Source organism: Epinephelus moara, chromosome 11 (genome assembly GCF_006386435.1).
Source record: "Epinephelus moara isolate mb chromosome 11, YSFRI_EMoa_1.0, whole genome shotgun sequence".
Lineage (NCBI taxonomy): Eukaryota > Metazoa > Chordata > Actinopteri > Perciformes > Serranidae > Epinephelus > Epinephelus moara.
Genome location: NC_065516.1, coordinates 22,318,235 through 22,343,401, shown reverse-complemented (window position 1 = coordinate 22,343,401; position 25,167 = coordinate 22,318,235). Strand labels below are relative to the sequence as shown.

At 43.3% G+C, this 25,167-nt stretch overlaps 1 protein-coding gene across 2 annotated transcripts in view; it reads left to right on the top strand.

Moving 5' to 3' along the window:
* sema5a (sema domain, seven thrombospondin repeats (type 1 and type 1-like), transmembrane domain (TM) and short cytoplasmic domain, (semaphorin) 5A) overlaps positions 1-22,022 on the top strand; it is a 184,021-nt gene extending 161,999 nt beyond the window's left edge. The window contains exons 17-22 of one of the 2 annotated variants that reach the window (XM_050056268.1): positions 6,092-6,301; positions 8,478-8,648; positions 8,865-9,020; positions 12,657-12,698; positions 15,524-15,735; positions 20,553-22,022. In XM_050056268.1, coding sequence (XP_049912225.1) covers positions 6,092-6,301; positions 8,478-8,648; positions 8,865-9,020; positions 12,657-12,698; positions 15,524-15,735; positions 20,553-20,672 — 911 coding nt within the window. In that variant the 3' untranslated portion in view covers positions 20,673-22,022. Of the gene's footprint in view, positions 1-6,091; positions 6,302-8,477; positions 8,649-8,864; positions 9,021-12,653; positions 12,699-15,523; positions 15,736-20,552 lie in introns of both variants that reach the window. The other variant, XM_050056267.1, reaches the window with a different exon arrangement.
* The last annotated feature ends 3,145 nt before the right edge of the window (positions 22,023-25,167 follow it).

Sequence of the window (25,167 nt, the reverse complement as noted above, 5' to 3'; positions counted from 1 at the left end):
CCAGTTTTGGTGAGCCTGTGTCAACTGTAGCCTCAGTTTCCTGTTGTTAGCTGACAGGAGTGGCACCTGGTGTGGTCTTCTGCTGCTGTAGCCCATCTGCTTCAAGGTTGGACGTGTTGTTGGTTCAGAGATGGTCTTCTGCAGACCTTGGTTGTAACCAGTGGTTATTTGAGTTACTGTTGCCTTTCTGTCATCTTGAACCAGTCTGAACCATGTGATCGGCTTATTAGCTATTTGCGGGGGGGGGGGAAATACAGCATTTACCTCTGAAATGTAGTGGAGTAGATATATAAGGTAGCATGAATTTGAAATACTCAAGTAAAATGCAAGTATCTTAAAACTACTTGAGTAAAAGTCCTTAGTTACACTCCACCACTGCTCACGCTAGTTGCAGGTCTAATAATGTGCTTTGAGTCCTTGTGTCCTTTTAAGCCTCAAACATTACAGATGGCTGAATAAAACCCTGTAGTTCCAATAAATCTCTGCAATTAAACCTGCAAGTGGGGAATGATGTTTAAACGAAGGACGCCACAGACTGAAGGTGCATATTTGGCCTTTAATCCTCCTTTTTAAAAACATGTCACATTCACAAGCCTCGCCTTAATTCATGATACATCCTATAACATTCATAAATTCCCTGTGCTCATATCAGGTTAGCATGCATATCCTTGTTCTCGGCTATTTGTGCATCTGTGTTTCTGTACGTGATCTCTCTACAGGGTTGGGGTTTTAATTGCGCCCCTTACAAACTATTAATTAGCTCTCCCGTGAGGATTTCCCCTTGGAGGGTTTCTGGGTCGACCGTCGCTTGGCAGACCTCAGGACAGTTAAAGGAGCACTGTTGTCTTGTTCCACTGCAAGCGACTAGAAACCAGGGCATGACGTATGCAAAAACAGGCATACATTTTTTTTTAGATATAAATATGGAGGGAGACATTGCTGAGCTGATCGGGAGAGTAAAGGAGGAGGAGGAGAGAGGAAGAGTAATTGGGAGTAAATGTGCAGTTTTGAATCTAGGACAGGCTGGAAGAAACACTTCTCCGCTTTTTCTCTCCCAGTGTGGTCCAGTGCTAGTCTGACGTCGATAAAAAACTTTGTTCACACTTGACAGTGCATCTCTACTCACTGCTGAAGGTTAGCGATTTTTCCACCTCTCCGTCTCTCACATCTGTCTGTCTCAAAGTGGAGCAGTCTCTCCGGTTTGCAGATGTCATCTCGTCTCCATCTCTGCCTCTATCTCTCTTTTTCTTACTTCCTTTCTTCCCACTTCTTTCGCTGTTTGAGCGCCTTTACAGTTGCCTATAGTGTACATTAGATTGCACGCCGTTGCGTGTCTGTGTGGCCCCACGGAGTCGTCTTTTCCCTCCACACATGCACATGTCTGTATTCCCTCACTCGCACACACAGAAGTTCATAAGTTTGTTTACAGTGTGTTTTGCCTTTGAGCAGGGTGTGAGGTTGAGGAAGGGGGAGGGAGGGGGGAACTTTTTTCATGTCCTAGTTTCCTTGCAGCGGGGACTATTGGATGTTGCGCCGTGTCCTTCTTAGTTTTGGCTCAGCCCAGCTCGTCAGGAGAGTGAGGATTAATTCTCTCCGGCTGTGTGTGGTTCTTGGGCAGATCGATAGATCCAGTCGCTGCCTATTTGAGAGGGAGGGCACCACGCTGTTTGTTTTGGCGACGGGAGGGCAGTCCCTGTGAAGCATTAACAATACACACAGCACACTAAAGCGGTCTCGGGCCAAAGCTGAAACAAGCAGCAGTGTTTGCATTTGTACATACCTGCATTGTACACAAAATTGTGTGCGTATGTGTAAGAGGGATGATTATAAAGCACTCCATTGCTGTCAGAGCAGAGCAGCAGTCCAGTCTCTTGGGCTACAGAGGGCTTGATAAAGACTACGGGTCACAGTGGCAGTGGGGGGACTGTCCGTGCCACTGCCTGCTCAGAATCGATAAAGAGCGGGAGCCTCGACGGGCCTGTCAACGCTCACGCCAGCTTGATGCCGGGGTGAGCCGGCCTGTGCACTGCCAAGGTCGGCGGTAGTTATGAAGAGGTCGAGGATTTGGGCTAGGTAAACACAGTGTCCTCTCCCTGAGAATACAAAGCAGCAGCGCCACGCTAACTGTCAGTGAAAAGAGCACGCTGACAAAACAACGAGGCCAGGTTGGAGGACAGCGAGAGGGGGGAGCGTGACAGAAAGCGAGAGAAGGTTAATGGGAAAGATAGACAGAGAGGAAGAGCAGGATAAAGAGAGGCTGAGAGCATAATAGATGAGATAGTGATATAACAAAAAGCTAAATCAAGAGATTGAAACCAGAATAAGGCAAGAAACGAAAGGTTGCTGTGGCATGGTCGAGTGGTTAAGACTCAGGATCCAGATGTGATTCGGCTGCCTGCTTCAGCAACACATAAAAGCTCTCCCCTTTTTCTTCTAAAGGCGAAGAGATAGAGACTGAAAGAGCAGAATGAGACGGAGTGCAGAATGACGCAAAGCAAAAGCAGCACAGACACAGAATGAAGACTTCCGCCGCTATCTGAAAAAGCAGATAATAGTGCAGTTTGTTGAATGAGTGAATCATCAGAGAAGTGCCTGGACAGTGACTGTAATTTCATTGGAGGTGATTATCATTCACTCAAACAGATGAGTTCACTCTTTTCATTCAAGAAGGCCAGAAGCTTTCTCTCTCCCCGCACTCATTCTGCTCATTTCCACGGCGCTGATTAATGCATGCAGTAATTATAGTTTAATAGAAACGATGGTTTCATATTTCATTAGGAATCCTCTATTCGACTCATTCCAGATGAGTGTACACAGATTAGTCAGCTGATGTTGTTTGATGAGGGGGAGCGTTCGCGTGTTGACAGGACACACTCAGCTCTCACTGAATCCATCTTTGGAGAATGACAAGAGGCCTGTGAAGAATTAGATGATGAATTACATCTGTGCGGCTGACACCACCACTGTGGTATCTATCTGTCTGTCCACGGACTGGATTTATCTCATCTATCTTCTGCTCCACTCAAATAAATCAGTATTTTACTTATTTTAGTTACTTGGAAAAAATACCAGTACACAGACAAGACCATCCCTGCTTTCTGACTCACATAGTTTTTGTTTTTACTCTGAGTACATACTGCAGTTTTTTATACTTATCAGGTCCTACTGGGACCAGTAGGACCTGATAAGTATAAAAACCTTAACATTGTCAACGATAAAAAAAGTCCCAATGTCCTCAAACAAGTCTCAGTGTCAACGAGTACTTCCTAATTAATGGCATCTTAGCTTGTTTCTGTTGCTAAAATTGGTCAGATTGTTGCCATATCAACTTACAAACATTATAATACATAAATAACCAAGTTAAACCATAAGATGTGATCAGGTTTTAGACCTTTAGACCTTTTGTGTTGGGATCGGCTGCAGACTGACTTGGCAGAGATAGTCTCGCCACCAGACAATCAGAGATCTCCGCCTTCTGATAGTCTGGGGACACTCCTTTCTAAAGTGTGTTTAACACACCGGCGAAAACGGCCGGCAACAAAGCAACGCCTCTTGCATTTTTGAAAAGGACACGCCTTCTCGGAAATGTGCGCTCCCCCTTTTCTCGTCCGCAAGGAAACAAACACACAGAGAGCTTGAAAATGGATGCCGAGAGATTTAACTCCGTTTTATCAAACGTGTGCTCATCCGTGAAGAAAATATTTTTTCCAGCGGATGTCTTAGTTACAACATGATTGAGCTAACTGGAGTAGTTTCATGTCGTATCCGACAACGGGAGGCTTTTAACAGATGACGTCCTGATGTTAGCTTTGCTGCTGCTGTTAGCTGTCCCTGTCAGCTGCAGCCACTGATGCTTTCTAGACATCGTGATTTCCCAAAACTGAATAAATACCACACATAGCAACACAAAACTGCTTTGCTAGCTCAATCATGTTGTAACTAAGATATCCGCTGGAAAAAAAAAAAAATTTCACGGACCATTTTGTAAACGTATTTAAAAGTATTTGTACACAACAAGGCGATTCCCTCTATAGTCTGGCCGGACGGATGAGTCATGGCCTTGTAAAAGATTATGTTTGTTTCTTTTAATTAGCGAGAATGTGTCGCCGCAAACACGAAAAAAACATCCACTAACTTTGACGGCGTTTTCTGCGAGCGCGGCTGAGCCATTTTGTACCGCTACACGTGTTTCTAGTGGGACTATGTTTACAAGCACAAGAGTTCAGCGAGCCACCAAAGGACCGCCCTGCAGATTTACTATTGGTTCTGCAACGTGGGGAGTTTTTTTTAAACTCTGAAATTGTATCCGCCCATCTAAACACAAAATCAGGGAGAAAGTCATCAGTCTTTAGTTAAGCAAAGCGTCTAAAGACTGCCTTGTGAGTCTAGGCAGAGATGGCTGCCATCTTCTTCTTACGTGGATTAATGTATTGTGCTCTCACTACCACTAGGTGGCACAAAAGAGTGTCCACGAACGAGGACAACAGGTCTAAGTTAAGCAGAATGATGTATAAGGTCAAGTAAACCCAAAATGTGATGTCCTCATATGAGGACACAGGGTCTCAGGAGGATATATCTGTACAGTCAGTGGCGCAAATTTTGAAGTATAAAGAAAAAGTATGCGATTTCAGCAGATCTAAATGTTATCACGTAACATTACCTTGGAGATAAAACTTAATGCCATTTGAAAACTTTGCCAGAGGTAAACCCAGAGCACTCTGCTGTTGTTACTTTGCAATGTGTGTCATTTTAACCTTTAAGTTATAACTGCACACACCGTAGATTGCTCATGATTGATGGACTGATTATAGTCATTGTGGCCTCTGTCAGCTGTCAATGAGCCGTCACCTTTTCATCTCAGTGGATGTGACTTATCTTCTGCTGCACAGAAAACTGTGGGTCAGAAAAGCCAGAAAAGCATGCTGACTTGCATACTACAAAATGCAGTGGAACATCCTGGTATATTTGGCATACTGCATTTGACATGCTGTGTACTGGGACATATTAAATCTTTTTCTGGAACACTAAATAGTGTCAGAGTTTGGGTTGTGAAACTGTTCCTAGTCATGCTAACAGATCTGTAAGGCTATAATTAAGCACAGTGGTGCTCTGAGCTAAATGCTGGGATCAGAATGCTAAAGTACTCCCAGTGACAATGCTAACATGCTGTCCTTGTTTAGCACGTTATCATGGCAATATTTGCTAATTAGCACTAAACACAAACTGAGGTTGGTGGGAATGTAGTTTTATAGATATCAGACAAATTGAAAGTTTGATGTGATGGCAGCGCTGGATGAAAAGTTCAGGTTTGAATCACCAGAGTTCATCCTGAGGGAGACTTCTGTGTCTGTACCAAATTTCATAGCAATATGTCCAATGACTGTCGAGACATTTTACTGAAAACCCCAGATGTGAACCTCATGATCGCACTAGAGGAAACATCATTAGGCTTTATCCTCCTGGGATCATGAATTTCGTCCAGATTTCAAACTATACATCCATTACTTTCTGAGATATTTCAGTTTGGATCACAGTGGATGGGCTGTTCGATTGCTGGAGCCATGCAGCCATGGCTCATAAAGAAGATATTGAATATATTAATTTTCCTTATTGTTTCCATTTGCCTAAGACATCAGTGTAATTTCAGATGTTATTTAGTAAACAGGAAGAGCTGCAGACTCACAGTGCCTACGAGCCTCTACACTGTATACACATAGTGTTTCACCAGTTGATTTTTAATTAAATCTGCTGAATCGCTTTATAGCACAAAATATCTGAGCAGCACAAAACATGCAGTGGGCTCTGCTCTTTTAGCACAAATGAAGTTAAAGCTTTTAGAGTTGCAAAAAGCTTCAGAGTAACTGTTATCAAGAACTGCTATTGACTCCCTGCCCTCTTCTTGCTCTTCAAAACGAATGTACACAATGATACCAGGGAGGAAGAACAAGTATCATCCGCTGTCTTGAAAAGAACAGCAGGGATTTTTTATTAGTAAATGTTACCTCGCTGCTGAGAAAAGCTAACAATAGCACAGGCGTGACAAACAGTAGAAGCTGTTTTGACAATGGTCTCATTTTTTTTATGTCGTCAGGAGAGGTGCTTCGTCTCGGGAGGATCTCAGGCCACACGGTGAACGGTGGCTGGTCGGCTTGGAGCTCCTGGTCCCAGTGCAGCAGAGACTGCAGCCGGGGAATCCGCAGCCGGAAGAGGACCTGCAGTAACCCAGAGCCCCGGTACGGAGGTCAGACCTGCCTGGGGCCAGCACAGGAGTATCAGGAGTGTAACATCACCCCTTGTCCAGGTAAGAAATGCACACATCTACTCATGCTACACGCCAGTTTTAGCTGCAAAGACCTGAACTGTACCCAAACACCAAACAGAGGACTCACACAGATAAGAACATTCACAAGAGCAGAAGTCAATTACATAGCCAGCTCTCCTTTTTACTCACACACAGATAAATGCACACGTCTCCACACCACACTGCAGCTATGTTTTGCCTTGAATTATGGATAAAGAATTACAGTGACAAAATGACTTCAAATCATCAGGAACCACAAAAGAAATCAGTTGCAGATAAGAGGTGTGACGAAGACCCCAATTTACACCAGGAATCAAAGAGACAATCCCTGTGGCGCTCCAGTATGTAATTACATTGCTGGGTAATTATGCTGCCAGCAATGGGAGGCCTTATTCTGTTGTGAAAAGCCCTGAGACAATGCATTTTCAACACTCCGCTAGCGGAAGACTGAGAGAGGAAGCTTTCTAATTAAAAGAATACTCTGTCTGACAAGGGAAGTAAGCTGTCTAAATGGAAATCCAGTGCTTAGTTTGGCATAAAGCGCACCTGGTATCCAGCACAGGCGCCAAGCAGACAAGCAGGAATGTTGTCTCAGATGATTATTAATCAAGCCCCCTGGAGTAGGGTTTAGGTATCTCGCTAAAAGCCTGGATCTGCGCGCCATCTCCAGCAGCCGCGATCTGTCTTCATAACTGCTGAAACCAAGCAAAAGAGGCAAGAGAGTGCACGGCCATCGATACTATTTTTTACAGCCTGTTAATTCATTCAGCGAAAGTGCACGCCGTTTGGCTCCCAACAGCTTGAGCGCAGACGCTAACAGGGTAAGCTGTTATCAGCTGCGAGCTCAGATGAAGACTTTGGATCTAAGAGCATCAGATTTGCTTTGTTCAGGAAGGCTCTGCCTGTGTGGTTGCCACTTATGTTCCCCTTGAGTAAAATGTCGAGTGAATGTACTTTGATTTTCCAGCCCTGCGTCACTGTGCTAATACATATAGCACACCTATTCTGGGCTGTTGACTGTAATAATACCAAAGCTACAGTATGTTGATGAAGAGCGCTGCACTCCTGTCCCCCAAAGGAACCGACTTAACCCAGCCTGAGTAGTAATGAATACTAATACATACTCAATTAGCACCCCTCTGAAAGTGAGATATTATTTTGAGGCAGGCAGACTGTGCTGGTAGACCAATTGTAATCCTCCTATGGCTAATCCAGTGCTTTTTGAATGCGTTAGTGTGCCATGGAGGAGCGGGAGAGAGAAGGTGTTATGCCTACCATCCATCTGGTTTGGAAACAAATGAATCCGTGTTTTTCTTGCGTCTGCACCCGAGATGAGACGATCCGTCATCGAGGGCCAGGAATCGACTTATGTGTCGCTTTGTGATAGAGAAATTACACCGAGATGACAAAAAGCATCGGCAACTTCAATTACCTGCACTGTGCTGCCAGCCATCATCGGGTCTTTAAAAGCAATTCTCAAGTGGTTCCGAAAAGGTAATATCTCTCTGCCACAATGAAGTAAGGTTTTACCCACATGATTGGCAAAGTATATTTCCCTCTGTTGTGATTCACGGACAAAGATTGGCCCCATTTTTATTGCTCTTATTCCTCCCCTCATTTAATTTTTTTCCCACATCTCCTTCTCTCCTCCTTTTAATCTATTTATGTCTTCTTTGTGTGCCGATGCTGTCATGAATTTTCACATGTTTGCCACTTGGCACCACATGAAGGGAGGAACAACAAGCGCAGATTGTGATGCTTCATTTATCTTTATTAATCAGAGGAGAGATTGTTGGGTTCGGGGGGGTCAGGCGTTTGCTGTAACAGCTGGATGAAGCACACTTTCTGTCACTTCTAAACACACACACACACATATCTCCAAATGGCTTCATATTTCTGCGTCACGCATCGCTGTTTGAAATGGCTTGGAATGACTTCCAATCACTTGATGTTCAGAGGAAATTGTCTTTGCAAATGACCTGGAACCTAAATCCTAGAAAACACGAAAACACACATTTTGGGCGAATATTCTCCTAGAAAACAAGATACTCTGAAATTTACTGACTGTTTCCTGCTGAACTACATCAATTACAGAAGTAGAAAATGTTCATGCAAATATAATCATCGGGTTTTTAGCATCAACATAAACAATATGACACTGATGTCCTCGGTTTAGTGGACGGCAGCTGGTCGTGCTGGTCTTCATGGTCCAAGTGCTCTGTGACGTGTGGAGGGGGACACTACATGAGGACGCGCACCTGCAGCAACCCCCCGCCTGCTTATGGAGGGGACATCTGCCTGGGTCTGCACACTGAGGAGGCTCTGTGCAACACACAATCCTGTCCAGGTACACACACACACACACACCAGCACACCTCAGTGATAAGCAGCTTAGGGCTCTGACTCGGCCACCAATCCATCACAAGTTCATTGCTTATTTTTTTAGTCTCTCTCGGCCCCTCAGAGGACACTCATGCATGACTAATATACAGCTGAGGGCGCACACATATATGGACACACACTAGACACGCTGTGAGACACGTACTGTCATTGCCATATCCAGAGAGCTGGTCCAGCTGGTCGGAGTGGTCCCACTGTGACTCCAACGGGGCCCAGATGCGTGTGCGTCACTGTGATGTCCTATTTCCCACTGGAAACCAGTGCACAGGAAACAACAGCGAGACCAGGCCATGCTCCCCTGACTCCAATTTTATACCAGGTGATCACACACACACACACACACACACACACACACACATACACATACAGCCGCTTTAGCTACTTCTCTGCAGGAATGTCTTGGGCACTCATGCATGACTGAACAGCACACACACTCACTCTGCACCACCCACCACCATATGCCCACAGCGGTAATTCAGTTCATTTCCAAGAATCCTGTGATAATGAAAGACGTTAGCGATCCCTCTGAGGGACTCGTCTCAGGTCGGAGGTCAGGTTCAGCGACAGGGCAGCACTTTTGGGGGCAGTTGGGATTAGTGTCTTGCTCAAGGACTCCAGAGTGTGGCAGGTGATTACACGGGGGCGTGAACCCGGGTGCTACACTTAAGGGCAGTCTCCCTACTCATTCCGACAACCCGCTGCTATATTAGTTTCATTACGAGCCTAGAAGTCTTGTCAGGCCGTGCAAAAAGCACTTACAACAGCAGTTTTACTTTTTTTAATGTTGGAAGGAAAGGCGGAAATGGCTCCTGTGTGCTGTTTTCTGTACCTGGTCATTCAAGCATTTTTATTTTTTATTTACTATTTTCTGGCATTTATGGGTGTGATAATTTACCTCTTAATAATGGAACCTTTCTCCCAATGAGCGTCATTGCAGCGCTAAGTGGACAGTGAGTCCTGCAGCTTTTCTGTTGTTTGTTAACAATGCAAGTGCAACTAGGGATTGGTATTTTAAGGAACTTCCATATTTGAGGTTAAATTATTACTCGCAAAAAAAAAATTGAGTAGAAGAGTAAATGGTAAACGAACTGCACTTGTACAGCGCCTTTCTAGTCTTCCAACCACTCAAAGTCCTTTTACACTACATGTCACATTCACACATTCGCACACTGGTGGCTGAGGCTACCATACATGATGCCACCTACTACTCAGTAACCATTCACACACTCTCACACACCGATGGAACAGCCATTGGGAGCAATTTGGGGTTCAGTATCTTGCCCGAGGATACTTCAACCTGTGGACTGGAGGAGCCAGGGATCAACACGCTCTACCTCTGAGCCACAGCCGGACCCGAATCGAATAGAACAGAAATGTAAATTGGCCAACAACAGAAAACAAGTGCAATTTGAAATTCATTTATTTAACAGGAAGACTTTTAAACCATGAATTCAAAGTTACCACAAGAAAAACTAGCAAACCTTCTTTTGCTGCTGTAAAGGTTACTCAGGTTAGACGCAGTGCTAAACGCCTTGTTTCCACTTACATATGTGTATGAAAAAGAGGCATCCGGAAGTCGATTCACTCCTATGGGAATCTCTGTGATATCTGATGTGCCTATGAAACTCCTCCCCTCCATAATATTTTGGTCTGGAATTTACCTAGAGTAGGCTACGTTAAAAAAATTGAACTTTTGTGGTGGATTTCGGAGAGACCGTATGACAGTGTGCTAGCTTAGCTAACATGTTGCTAACTGGCTAACAGGCTATTTTCTTAAATTCAGTTGCCTGTTGAGTGTCAAGTGAGTTTGTCTGATTAAAAAGTGTTGTTTATATAATTTTAACACATTGCGAATCTGAGTAATGTTATTCTGCTAAGATATGGTTATACATTATATACAGTCAGACTGTCATTTTGACTCGTTCAGCCGCTCATATGTCTTTTTAATTAGGTATTTCCCAAAACATGCTACGTACCTGGCAGGCTAACATCTTCACTTATTTGTTGCCATGCAATATTGGTCCTGATTTTGTCCCTGTAATGTTCCAAGCGTATAAGCATAACTACTGGATGGCAAAAAACGGACAAAAGTAGCCTTCCTCCCATGGCACATTGGACTGTAAAGGCATCATCCACATATCCATCTACGGACACCAGTCGCATACCTGAGTGGAAACGAGGCGTAAGGGGCTGTCCTTTAGCTGCTATCCTCGCGATTAGCTCAACGTATGCTCGGTTAGCTCGAGCTAACACAGCAGCAACGGCTAACATCCAACCCAGAGCCATTTAATGGTGTCAACAAACTCACAGCGACACCGGAACAGCTCGACTCTGTCAGGTAACATTAGCCTAGCTGTGTGATGCTAACAGTTAGCCCTGTCACTGTGTGTGCACAGCTGGATTCTCATCAACTGATCCCCAGTGTGGAGCTCACACTCCTGCAGCAGTAGTCTCATGATAAACACAGAGTGAGTGACAGTGAAGCAATAAACTGCGCTCAGCTCTACAGTGAAGTAGGATTTTACCCATTTTAAATAATAAAAAAAAATCTTAGGTCTTGTCTTGTTCACATGTGGGAGGTTGGACGAAGATTACTCTAATGCTGACGTCCAAACAAGCACTCCAGTACTCATGCCCATCCCTAGCGATAACTGCAAGATACTTTTTTTATAGAACTTGTAAGACATGATAAGATGAGATCATCTTAATCAATTCCAACCACCAAATTTGACTCTTCGTTGACCCCTGTCTGCTCCCCTTATTTTGCCTTTCAAGCTGTCCATTATTACTATAGACGTTAAATCAGCAGTATCTTATAAGATCCACATGTATTGTGTTTTTCAAAATGACCATTAGCTTCTTATTTGATGGTGATAAAGAATATAAAATGCAAACAGAGACGCGAATGATCCTCTGCATGTAAAGCACACCTCTTTGACCCGTGGCGCACATGAAAGCCGTCTTTTTGATGGAACTATTTGATCTCTTTTTAAGATATAATAAATCTCCCACGGGAAGGATGAAATAAAAAAGACTTTTAAAGACCCTTCCTTGCCCTGCGCTCCCAAAAAAGTAAGACTACCTTTTGTTTAGTAAAAATAAAAAACTAAATCAAAAGCTCTTTTAATGCTAAGAATTGCTCTACTACAGCATGTGGCGTGTCTGGTTACAGCCGCTAAGCTGCCTTAAGACAATCACTATTTGGGGGCGGAGTTTTGCAAACAGTCAGTTGAACTGTTGTTTAAATGAAAGTCCAGAAACTCCTTCTTAACCCTTAATACACATACACACACACATATCTGACACACACCATAAGTATCGACGTCTGCTTAGACAGGCGTCTCCCTATTGACAGCCGGTGTTGCGAGACACACAGAGCATTGATCTGTGCTACACAAGGATCATTAAAACTCCTCCCTTTAACAAAGGACGCTTAAGTTATTAACACAGGATGACTGCGATTACCGCCATAAAATGTTTGTGTATGTTTAGAAAATGTTATATTCATGGGTTTTCTTAAACCTCGGGAATCATTCATTATTAGATAAGAACAAACATTTGATTGAAACATAAATTTGTAACCTTTCTGTATTAATTAACAGGGGTATAATAGTCGTGAAAACCCTTCACAGGTCTTTGTAGAATTACCCATTTGCCTTTATACCTTATCATCCATCCCCTTTAATGGGAAAGGTAGTCCATTAAGGTTCATTAGATACGTCTTGTACTTCATTTCCTTTAATGAGAGCTGATACTTTTCATAAACCACTCCAGGTGCCACAGCCGCGATTAGCTTGTGGAGTTTTTACGATAATCTGTTCCATATTGAGTGCAGCTTTCATCTCCACACTCACCTTCAAGGGTACAATTTGTCATGCTAACAGGGGCGTATGTGTATATGGTTTTTTGGCCCTAATACTGCTGCCTTTTGCTGTTTCTTTTCCTTTGTCAGAAGTCTCTATTGCACGCTCCAGCCAGGAGGAGAGGCGCTGTGGAGGTAATTTATGCGTGTGTGTGTGTGTGTGTGTGTGTGTGTGTGTGTGAGGAGAGAGAGGGGAGGGTAACACCTGGCGTTGCATATGTGCAGTGTCTTTGGCTTTAAGGTAGCTTTCCAGTCCTGTTTAAGGTGTAAAGATCCAGCTCTAAACACACCCAAAATACATTTTAAAGGAGGAAGTCAAAGATGCACTTGATGACGTTTGTGAGGTTCAATTCTAGTTCATCATTTTCTCCCAAAAAGAACAACACCATCCTCAGGGCAGAACAGAACTTAACATCTCCACTGATGCTGCTGCCTGATGTATATATTTCTGTATATATTGCTGCCGATGGTGTAATTTACCTCCTCTATACAGTAAAAACAGTGGGTCTGAGAAACACGGCAAATAACTAAAACTGTTGTTTAATTTCCAGAGTTACAGTTGAGTTTGAGTGAATCAATAACACAGGAACCCTGCGCCCACAGCAATAGGCTACATGAGGAGAAGCGAGGCTTCGGGGACCTTTTGTGCCCTGAGTTTTGCCTCTCTCGCAGGCTACAGGCTGCTCTTACTATCATTATTTAGTTTGTTGGAGGCTGCATGCAGTCTGAGAGGGAGTTCAGCGCGCGCAGACGGCGCTCAGGGCAACAAAAAAACAAACAATTGTTCTCTCTTATATATTTTTTTCAACATAAATAAAAGCCAGTTGAGGAGAGCGTTCTGACCTGTGTTTCATAAACTTATATTTAAGTTGATTTAAGTCTCTATCCATGAAACATGATGCTCAGTAGGGACATGGTATTAATAATACAGACTATATGCAGCACATCCAGGGCTCCAGACTAACTTTTAAACTGCCAACACTGGCGCTACCAACTTTCTCAAATGGTTGCATCAGCACATGACTTGATTGCACCCTTTTCTTTGGCACAGCTTGGTGTTAAAGGTCCAGTGTGAAGGATTTAGGGGGGCAGCAATGGAGTGTCATATAACAAGTATGTTTCTTTAGTGTATAATCACAGGAAAATAAGAATCATTGAGTTTTTGTTACCTTACAATGGTCCGTCCCACTGGTAGGAGGCCTCAGGGCAGACCCAGAACACGCTGGAGGGATTACATATCTCATCTGGCCTGGGAACACCTTGGGGTCCCCCAGGAGGAGCTGGAAAGCGTCGCTGGGGAGAGGGATGTCTGGGGTGCTTTGTTCGGCCTCCTGTCCCTGCAACCTGATCCCGGATAAGCGGATCAAAATGGATGGATGGACAATGAGCCGTTTATGTAAAGAGGGAGAGTGGGTCCACCATGTTGCACTGCCTTGTTACAGTAGCCCAGAACGGACAAACCAAACGCTGACTCTAGATAGAGCTATTCGCTTTTTGCTTCAGCCACCGTAGTTATTAGGCCCTGCAGGTCGAGTAGCGTCAGAAAAACACTGATTTTTTTTTTTAACACACAACCGCTTTTGTCAGTGTTTTTATTGTTTTTTACTGATGTATTTGTTTGGAGAGGAAGACATCTGATAATCTCGTTCCTAAATAATGAACACGAAAGGAATTCTAACAGGGAGAAGTCGCCTTTAAATGCAACTAAATCCCCCCAAATCTTACTGCTCCTTCAATCAGTGACCTTGCATACGGATGAATAGTTGTCTTCATTTAGAGTATTGATGTTGGAGTGCTGTGGAGTAGTGGAGTGGCCACACTGTTTGCAGCAGTGGTTCCCAACTGGTGCAGCCACAGGGTCCAGATTTCTCCTTAGTCATTAGTTCAAGGTCCACACAGTTTAATATACTCAGCATCATACTTGCGTTTGGCCATGTCGTCAAGCTAGTTTGCTGTCTATTTTAAGTATCTGTCCGTCAGTCAATCACTCTACAACAGGAAATGGCAATTTAAAATGAAAGCTATGGGCCAGAAATTCACTGTACCTCAAAATAAAGTGCATCTTTTACGAATTTGACATGTTTGAGTCACTCGCGGCCCATTCAGAATGGACCCGTGACCCACCACTTGGGAACCACTGGCCTACAATACCGAACAGCATAGCTTTCCCCACGTCCAGCAACCATGGGTCAGACATTGTGGTTGAAAATGGTTCTTTTTCTTCTTCACTGGCTCAATTGGTTTCTTTCTGCCTGCACTTTTATCGTCAGTAACATCTGAGTCAGAATCTCTTGTTGTCCCTCCATTCTTGCCAGCCTCCTCCTCCTCTCTCTCTCCTCGTTTTTAAAATATCAGATACGGATTGCCTCATTTTTTAAACACGATGAGCTAACCTGATTGTTTTGTGAGGTTCAATGCCACTACGTACACACACAGTACACGCTGTGAGTAGGGCACCAAGTGCCAGCAGGGGCACTAATAATAATGATCATCATGCACTCAAATGAACGGGACAAATAGTCATTTATGCAACAGTTTTGGTTGCAGTCTGGAGCCCGAAGCAAATCAGTTATTATATTAGACTGCTATTAAATGATAGCAGTTTAAAAAAATCTAGCATTTATTTTTATGTATTTATTATCTATTTTAGTTTTTTTTTTATTTTTGGCTGAATTATCATCATTATTATTATTATTATTATTATTATTATTATTATTATTATTATTATTATTATGAGCAGGGTGTGCATACACATCTTTAATCTGTGATGTATAGGAGGCCCCACCAGCACACAGTAAGAATAAAAAAGACAAAGACAAAAATTGTCTTCTTCTTTTTATTGCCGAGCACTGCATCATTAACATATGAATTGCAGCTTCAATTACCACTTTCACTTGTGTGAATTGACAGAGAATTACCTCCTTTCTCCTCCCCCCCATCCCCTCCCCTTCTTCTTCCAGACTTCAACCTCTTCCACATGATCGCCGTGGGGCTCAGCAGCTCCATCCTCGGCTGTCTGGTTACCCTGCTGGTTTACTCGTACTGCCAGCGCTACCAGCAGCAGTCTCACGACGCCACCGTCATCCACCCCATCTCAGCTGCGCCGCTCAACACCAGCATCACCAACCACATCAACAAACTGGACAAATACGACTCGGTGGAAGCCATCAAGGTCTGTGGACAAGTTTGCTCTGGGGTTCACTGTGGGTCACGCTTGACTGATGTCCAGATGTGTCGAGGCAAAGCAGCAGTTTGTAACATTTCCTTACTGTTTGACTTAATCAACCGATGTCACAGTCCCAGGCAGTGAGAAACGGTCTGCCGCTTCCTCCAGTGTCAGTTGTGATTAAATACTTTTCTTACTGCATGACTCTCTCTGTCACACCACCTCCTGTCGTGCACTGACACTCTCTAGTCGTGTAACAGATAGGCAGTTGTGCGTACATCTTCTCTCCGTGTGCTCCTCTGCTGTGTGTCTCAGTGTGTGACTTTGTTCTGTGTCAGTGGTCATACACTGCTTTCTCATAACATACTAACGCAATTACTTATCGGTGCGTGGGTAGGTAATCAGAGGAGATGCTCTGCATCTGCACATCTCCCTGCGTAGACAGGTCCTTTGTGTCATTACTGCATCCTAAATTGCAGACAGTCGGATGCAGCAGAGCCAGTGACAGAGATCCAGCTACTCTCATGGTACAAACAGCCTCTTATCCACTGATACATCAAGCCTTTAGTGCCAGACTGAGCTGGTGATTGGTGCTTGTCCACAGCTACTCCATGCCCCAGCTGGGCTTTTTTTTTTTTCAAGTATTCCCAGTGCTCTGTATTAAAGAGCATTTCAATCACTTTAACAGCTTGTTCATTTTTTACCCTACAAAGGAGCCTCAGAAGTAATGAATCTGGTATCGTGATTTTATACCAATAGAAGAATTTGCCTTTGAATATTCTTACAAATTGCATTTGTAAGATAGTCTGGCACTAGCTGGCCATTTAAAGACTCTGCCACTTTTGGGTCCTCCTGCTGATAAGAAGCTATTGGATACATTACATGGCATAAATCATAGTTGGAGAGAAGTTAAGCTACTCTCCTCACTGCAGCTATTGTTGCTACACCTGTCATTTTTTTTATTTTCAGCTGACATCGAAAAAAATCAGGCTTTCTCTTACTAGCTGTAACTACTGTAGCCTAGCTTACTAAACTAGTGTTAGCTTCATGTGTCGTTTGTTTCTCCATTTACAGCTGACTTCTTTTAAAATAAGTCCTCAGTATGCACTTAATTCAGGGGCGCAAACATAGACAGTGCAGGCAGTGCGATTGCACTTGGGCCCCTGGGGTGGAAGGGCCCAAAGAGAGAGCGGGCCCTTGCAAGTGATTCAGATTACCACCTTGGAAATATACCTGTGTTCAAAGATAAAAACTTAATTAAACTCTAAATGTTCTATATAAGCTATAAAATCTATAAATATACTATAAAAGCTATTCAATTAACTGATTAATTTCTTACTTTCTTTGATATTGTTGTCAATACATGCACCATAGTCTGCACTGGGGCCTGTTGTAACTTCCTTACGCTTCTGACTTAATTGCTATATTCTGTACATGTAAGATGTTTTACTGAAGGCCTAAAGCTACAGCTACATGTCCCAGGCATGTCCTGTTCACTCCTATGAAAGTTGCTCAGTAGCACATTAGGCCAAAAACGTTCAACTACCGCATTTAAATTACTAGGGCTGCCCCCGACTAAGAATTTTCCCAGTCAACCAATAGTCATCATTTAGGGCCATTAGTCGACTAGTCACCCGCATGTTTATGATATTAATGTAATTATTAAATGATATATTTTGGGCGGGGCAACACAATGGTTTGAGTTGAAGGTGTGAGAAAGAATAGTATCAGTAACATTGTTAACACTGTGCTACATTACAGAGAAATACAAAACCGTACTAATGAACCTTCATTAATATAGGCCTATATTTTATCTACAAGTGCACGTCACACACTGAGCGAGCCGCCTATTAATGACGCTGTGGGCTAATGGGCATGTAGCTACTTCCATGTTTCAGATGATACGTCATGTTTGTAGTCGACCAATGAAGATGAGTTTACATATCACCTTGGGTTCGTCCTTCACCTTCTCAAAATGATCCCACACTTTGGATTTCCTGCCCGACATGTTATTAACTAGCCCGTGGAATAACCGCAGGTACCAGTTCCTGTGTCTGTCCTTTCAAATTAAATTCCTAAAAGATCCAGTCATATAAGTTTTGATTTACTTTGACAAGGCGCAGCTCCTAATAGAGTTTCACGATTTTTGTTTGTTTTGTTTTGGGGGTTTTTCTGCGACTAAGCGACCAGTAAAATCTTGCCGACTATTGACACCTCTGGTTGACCGACGTTTGGTCAACTATTAGGGGGCAGCCCTAAAAATGATCCAATGATCCTTATTGCTTCCACATCATTGGGCCCACAGAGCAGGCGCACAAGATACTTTCACTCATTGAGCCAGCTACTATTGGTTTAGCACTCCACTAACTTGGATGTGGATAAAATTATTCAATCATGTGGCTCTTCTAGACTTTCAAACTAGACCGAATGGATCAAATTCTGATTGTGAAATGAGCACACGTTCAGTCATCAAAGTTTCACACTGAAACTAAGCTTGTTATTGGAACTTGATTTTACTGTAATGCTGATGAATCAGCTTTTGATTTTAGGTGGGTTTTCTTTTCGTTTGTGTTTGACACCCTGTCAGAGGAAGTCTTTAATATCCAACATACAAACTAAGTGAATACCTGGCTCTCTGTTTGCAAAAACTACTTCTTTGATATGAAAGTGTTTTGTTAAAACTGCCACAGAGTGAGAACAGAAGGCTCGAGGCGAACGTCTCCGAATGTAATTTCATTGCGGAATAAAGGTGTGAGGAGCGTTCATCTGTCATGCAATTAGAGTCAGGAGCATGGAGCGTAATTCAGTTAGTCCTACTGCAAATAGAGGCAGATATGAATGTAGACAGACCATGTGAAAATACAAAAGGAGCTGCATGACAAATGAACACTGTCTAATTTTCCGAAAGCACATTCTGCCTCCAACCCTCGCTCAGTGAGCCTAAACCGTCTGGATGATGCAGTGAATTTTCAGCCACTGAGTGTGCAAAAACCGTAATGTGCCTCTTTTGAGCGTTTATAGGGAGGAATGATGAACACCTGATGCCATATTTGAGAGTTTTTGGCTCAAATCCTGATGTTGATGAGTCATTATTATTATGCACAGTGTATCACAGACACCCCTCATACTGGTTTCTTGGCCAACTGGAGTATTTCCAGCAGTCTGGTTTATGATCTCAAAGCTAAGTAGCTGCAGTTTTATGTTTCTCATATTTCCAGGCTTCCTGTTAAACAGAATATGGCCTTAGGGTTTCTTTGAGGATGACTCTTGCCCATTCCTCTCCTCCCTGCAGCCAGATGTGTCGGTACTCTTGCCCTTGGACGACCCCGCCATGCACCAGCCTCTCTCTGCTAACATGGGGGTGTCCATGCGTGGCCTGGAGATTTTCTACTAACCTCTGACCTCTACAACATCTCGCCTCTTGATCCCCCCCAACAACTCTTTGACCCCAACCACTACTACTTCCTCTTCCCCACCGTGCCCTGCCCTTCCACTTCCTGTGGCACTTCCTGTGTGTGGCAGGTTGGAGTACAGACTCTCTTTCTCTGCTCAGACCCCTTCATCCCTCCATTTCGACCTCCCCCCATTCCCTTCTCCCTCCCGGCTTGTGAGAAGGCAGTGTATCCCTCCCTTATTTTTCTCTCTCAACAAGTGCCTCCATCTGCATGTTTTTTTTCAGTGTTTGTCTTCCTTGTTTTGTCCTTGATGGTTTTGATTTGATGGGTTGAGAAAGAAAATCCATTGTGATGCTGTTTTATTACGCTCCTCTGTTACCTCTCTATCACTAATGCCACTTCTTAGTTTAAGCACATTTTGTTTACCGCACCGAAAACTCAAATGTAATCATTCTTCAGCCAATTAAAGAGGTTTAAGGCAAGAAGACAAAGTAGATGATGCTAACAAGCGTCGAAGCACAGCTGTTTAAAAGCAGCCATGGGGCCACCTGCAGAGACACATAACCGTCTCCGGGGCTGCGGGAGTGTTGATTACATTCCCTTTGTGTGCAAATCACATAATGGGGAAGAAGCGAAATGTATGAGTTTTTCGTCCAGCACACTCGTTCCCTATCAGTGTCGAGTTGGAAACATCCATCAACGGCAAACGCAGCATCATCAAGTGTTCAATTACACTGCCCCAAGGGACTCCCAGCACACACTCTCTACAACAGAATGCATATGAACACATCCATTTGCCAAATTGCTGATGTTGTATTGAGCACCACATCAGAAGCTCATTCCATGTTTACTATGTCACGCAGGGACAGAGAAGATGCCCCCATGGCTCTTTCTTATTGTTTAACAGAAAAGAGACTCTCTCTTGATCGATTTTTATGGCTCAGATTGTCCTAGAGGACCAACAATCGGAGGGCCATAAAAACCGCTGATGCTGGGTATTAGAGATGACAGAGGTGGACATACGGACGCGCATCAAAATAATTTAGCCCTGTGGTGGCTTATCATTTTTCCAGCCTGTTTGCAAATGCTTTGACCTTGCTCTGTGAAATGTATGTTTCATTCACTGAGCGGCCTCCCATTGATTTGTGTTGCTCCTTTTTTNTGGTGGCTTATCATTTTTCCAGCCTGTTTGCAAATGCTTTGACCTTGCTCTGTGAAATGTATGTTTCATTCACTGAGCGGCCTCCCATTGATTTGTGTTGCTCCTTTTTTTTTTTTCTTTTTTTTTTTTTTTTACTTTTTGGGGCTGGATGGATTTGCTTTTACCTCGCCATCTGGGCTGAATAATCACTTGATCCATGTGTCGCAGACAAGTCCGTGCTGACTCCTCTCTCTTTCTCCTCTCCATTTTTTTTTTTAAATCTACAGGCCTTCAACAAAAACAATCTGATTCTGGAGGAAAGAAATAAGTACTTCAACCCACAGCTTGCCGGGAAGACCTATACCAATGCATACTTCACCGACCTCAACACCTACGATGACTATTAAGCCTTGATTCGGCAGTTCAGACACCATACCATAAGCGGTGATGCCAACCCTATCATCCATTTGACTGTATTCTTTTCTTTGTGCTTTGTATTGAGATTCGTGACACCATGCGTGGGATAGTCCCACTCTCAGACTCTATGGCAGCTGGTATGTAATGAAAACACAGATACACAGTGTTGCCAACAGAGGGAAATGCCCACTTTCTCTCAGGTGCCTTGGGGTACACTTGGAAAGTTCATCTTTGGGGGCAAAACTTGCCTTGACTCTCACTGAGAAATGGACAACTGGATTTCCCAATGTGGATTAAAAAAAAGAAAAAAAAAAAGGGAAAAATAAAAACTCAAGAGACTGTGGGAGATGTGATCCCCTTCTAACTTTCCTGTGACGCCTCTAAAACAGACCTGCATTTGTAATGATGGGAAATAACCACAAAACCGCTTTGCATGACTTCATCTGACGTGTTTTCTCTGTTTCGTTTTTGCATGGTTGGTCGCATTCCAGGGTGTGGGGAATCGCAAGCAGTGTTTTTTTTTTTTTTCTTTCTTTCTTTCTTTTTGGCTGGTCTTAAGTTCAGGACTGGTTTTGGAAGTCATAAAAACAAAGACCGTGGTGATGCCTGGTGGCTTTTACCATTTCCTGCTGCAGCAATCTCCAGATGGATCAATATCCACCCCCATTCCTAGAATCAGGATGTAGATATTTGAAGCCGGTGGTCAGGTTTGTCCACTTTTTTTTCTGTTACAGGCTCCCGCAGCTAGCAGTGATTGAAATTTCAGTGTTTTTTTGTTGTTTTTTTTGCTTCATTTTTTTATGATTGTTTTGCTTTTAAAGTTACATATGTTTTGTACAGGATGTTAAGTTCGAAGCCTATGTCTGTAGTTTTTCTAAATACATTTATTCAATGTCTCAAGTGTTTAAAGAATAAAACGTTTCCTTTTGAAAAGAAAAAAAAGTTTATGTGCATTCTGACAAGTAATCAGGATTATCCATATCCGCCTGCATCAAGTTCAGTCTTTGTCACCGTACTTTTTATATTTTTTGTAAAAAAAAAATAATGTTTTTGAATTTTGATAGTGTTCGCTATTCCTTTGGCTTCTGAGTTAAATATGTAATTTGTGAGAGCAGGATGTTAATGGGATTAACTGTACAGATGGAGCGTGGCAGATACTATTCTCTTGAACCCCAACTGGAGCGCTACCCATAAACTGTAAGATGAAATCCATTCATCAGATTGAGATATTTCTGTTCAGAGTGTATAACCAAATATTAGGTTATTCAATGGTTCAGTTGCAACTAACTCTTTTTACATGTTTGCTTGTGTTCCTGTGCATAAATTAAAAACTGCTTCGTACACAACAGACTTGTCAGTGTGAGTTATACACATTCATTTTTTATAATATCTCTTTTAGCCCAGTCGCCAGACGAAAATGTTGGCATTGTATGTTTCTGCAAACAACATATATGTTACATATGTTATGTTTCTAAAGTGACATAGTGAGTATATGAGCTGACCTTGTCCTCAGCAAGTGGAGGGGATGGTGGATGGACACCTAGGCAGGACACTCTCAAACTGCAAACCACTGTTAAAGACCAACAACAGAACCAGTTGGTTTTTAACAGGTAATTGCTGTTCTTCAGCAGCTTTTTAGGCTTCAAACTTGGGTATGTTTTTTTTTTTGTTTTTTTTTTCTCAACTTGCCGTGTTTCAGTCAGGACCACTTTCGTCAAAGAAAACTTTATTTCCATTTGCAGTATTATATGTGGTGGTATGGCTTTGTTCTGGGGCTTCTCTGCCTTTCCAAGGCCTACACAGAGATAGCACACCTCTCTGCCCTTCCACATGCAAACAAGGAAAGCCTGAGGCAGAGAGAGCAAACCCCCCTGCCCTTCCACGTGCCTACATGGAAAGCCTTGAAGGATAACTTCGGTATTTTTCAACCTGGGCCCTATTTCCCCATGTGTATGTGTGCGTATGATTCATAGGTACAACTCGTTCTAAAATTGGTTCAGTATTGAGGGAGGCAGATGCAGCTGGCAGCCGCGAAATGAGCTAAAACGGTAACGGGCAAATGCGTCCCGTATAAGTTTGCACATTAAAAGTGCTTTTTTTCGCCACTGACCAGGTCAGATCGCCAGTGCTATCTCTGTAAATAGCATCGATTGGAAAAAAAAAAGCATGGCAGCACACCGGTAAGGTAAGACAACACGTTGACATGTCGTTTTCTATATGTTCTCTGACTTTTATCCTAACGATATGTGGCGGTCTTTGTGGAGAAAAAGCTTGTTTAGTGGACTAACTTTGCACTTGAAGTATGCCCGTTCACTTACGTTTTAACAGGTCTGACCCTACTATGCACCCCGGCTGTATCTAGGCTAACAGCTAACACGCTAAATATTGTTTTTATGTCACTAGTCACTTGAAACAAATTTAGGACGATAGGAGACAGGTTGAAATAAACCGAAATTTCCCTTTAAGGCAAAGAGAGTACACCTCTCCGCCCTTCCATGTGCCTACATAGAAAGCCTAAAGTAGGGAGAGCAGCAGTAAAGACACCCCCCCCAGCTGCCCCAACTTTTGACAATGGGAATGCAAAAATACCTGATTTAACAAACAAACTGAACTGATATGAACCAGACTGCTTGGGGTAAATGAGGCTCAGGGGGTTTTGTTGCCTAAATCTAACCACATGTTAACCACAGCCGTGTTGAAATATAAAGTTTCAACATATCTGCTACATATTAACATAAGAATGTAAGGTATCTGTGGTTTGCTGAAACATACAATGCCAACATCTATTCTGACAATTGGGTTGTCACAGTAATTAAGCTTTGGGGGTAGACTCTAGCTCACCTGACAGAGTGTGCACCCTGTACAGGCTGCGCCCTTTGCAGCAGCCCTGGCTCTAAAAAAGATTTTATATCTTTGATCACGTAAAATGTTGCTTTCTCTGCAGCTCTTCCGAACAACCTGAACACGACTTCAACTAAAGAGAAAGCATCGATATAAAGCCCTCAGTGTGTGGGACTCTTCTGCCCTGTGTGGTTTGCTCCGACAACTTTGGAGACTTTGATGTTCCTCGAGCAAAACACTGTAAAACCACAGCACCATGAGCACGCATCTGCACTTCATAAATCACTCAAAAGTAGAGTAGAAGACTCCCTCCACCTGATTTTTAAAGGAGTCTTCAGCACGGCCACGCAGTGACAAATGGCATCGGCAGCAGTGGAAGGATACCTGAAGGATACAAATCGCGCAAGGTGGCGGGGTAAAGGTGGAGGGGGCGCTGTCTGAAGTCCAAAGTCTAATCTGTATGATGGGGTGTAACACCACACACCGCGCTGTTTTCCATCAACCTTCAACCTGACGTCCCATCTGTGTGCTGAGGGTAATGGAGGGGGTGTTATTAATCACCCCGCTGTTTGGTCGGTTGGAGGTGATGGGAGTCGGGGGGGTTGCTGATCCAGCCCGATGTACGGCCCAGCGCTGTCTGGCTCCAGAGAATCAATCTCTCTACCTTGAGTTCACTCATACTACCTAAGAAAGCAGCAACAGGCACACAGACGACTGTATACGCACATATAGAGGACAGTGGGTTCATGTGCAATTGTGTGTGTGTGTGTGTGTGTGTGTGTGTAAGTGTAAGTGTGTGTAAGTGTGTGTTAAGGATTGAAAAAGTGACGTGAGCAGCTGCAAAAGTGTCCACATTTTCTCTCTCAATATAAGTTCTCCTCAAAACACTGACCTCACCAAACCTCGACTGATGAATCATCACACATAATGTATACTTCCTGCACACACACACACATCTGCAGCCAGCGGAGTGCTACTGAAGCTTCCTTCAGCACTTTGCCAGCAATGTGAGCTATGCAGCTTGTAGTCAGTCAGACACATGTGACATTCCACTCTGACAGCAGGGGCGAGGACAATTAATGACTTTCCCAAAGTGGCATTTAGGGATGGCTAAAGGTCAGAGCTAAAGGTCAGAAGAGCAGGGCTTGTGCTTGTGTCAGAGAAACTGACTTCATGAGCGCTTGCATGTGTATGAAGAAGTCAAAGTGTCATGAGATGTGACTCCCGGCATGAGATGGACTTCCATCTGCATATTGTTAATGTGTGTGTGTGTATGTAGAGAGTTTCACTGAAATGGTGACAGCAGTGTAGGTCAGATTAGTGTGAAATATCCCAGCAACTATTGGATGGATTGTCAGAGAATTTTGTGCAGACATTCACATTCCCTAGAGCAGTGGTTCCCAAGTGGTCCAGCTACGAGGTCCAGATTTCTCCTTAGCCATTAGTTCAAGGTCCACACAATTTAATATATTCAGTGTCATACTTGCATTTGACCATATCGTTGAGCTAGTTTGCTGTCTCTGTCAAGAAGCTGTCCATTTGTCAATTATTTCTCGCAGAAAATGGCACTTCAAAATAAAAGCTATGCACCAGAAATTCACTGCACTTCAAAATAAAGTGTGTTTTTTTTTACAAACTTCACAC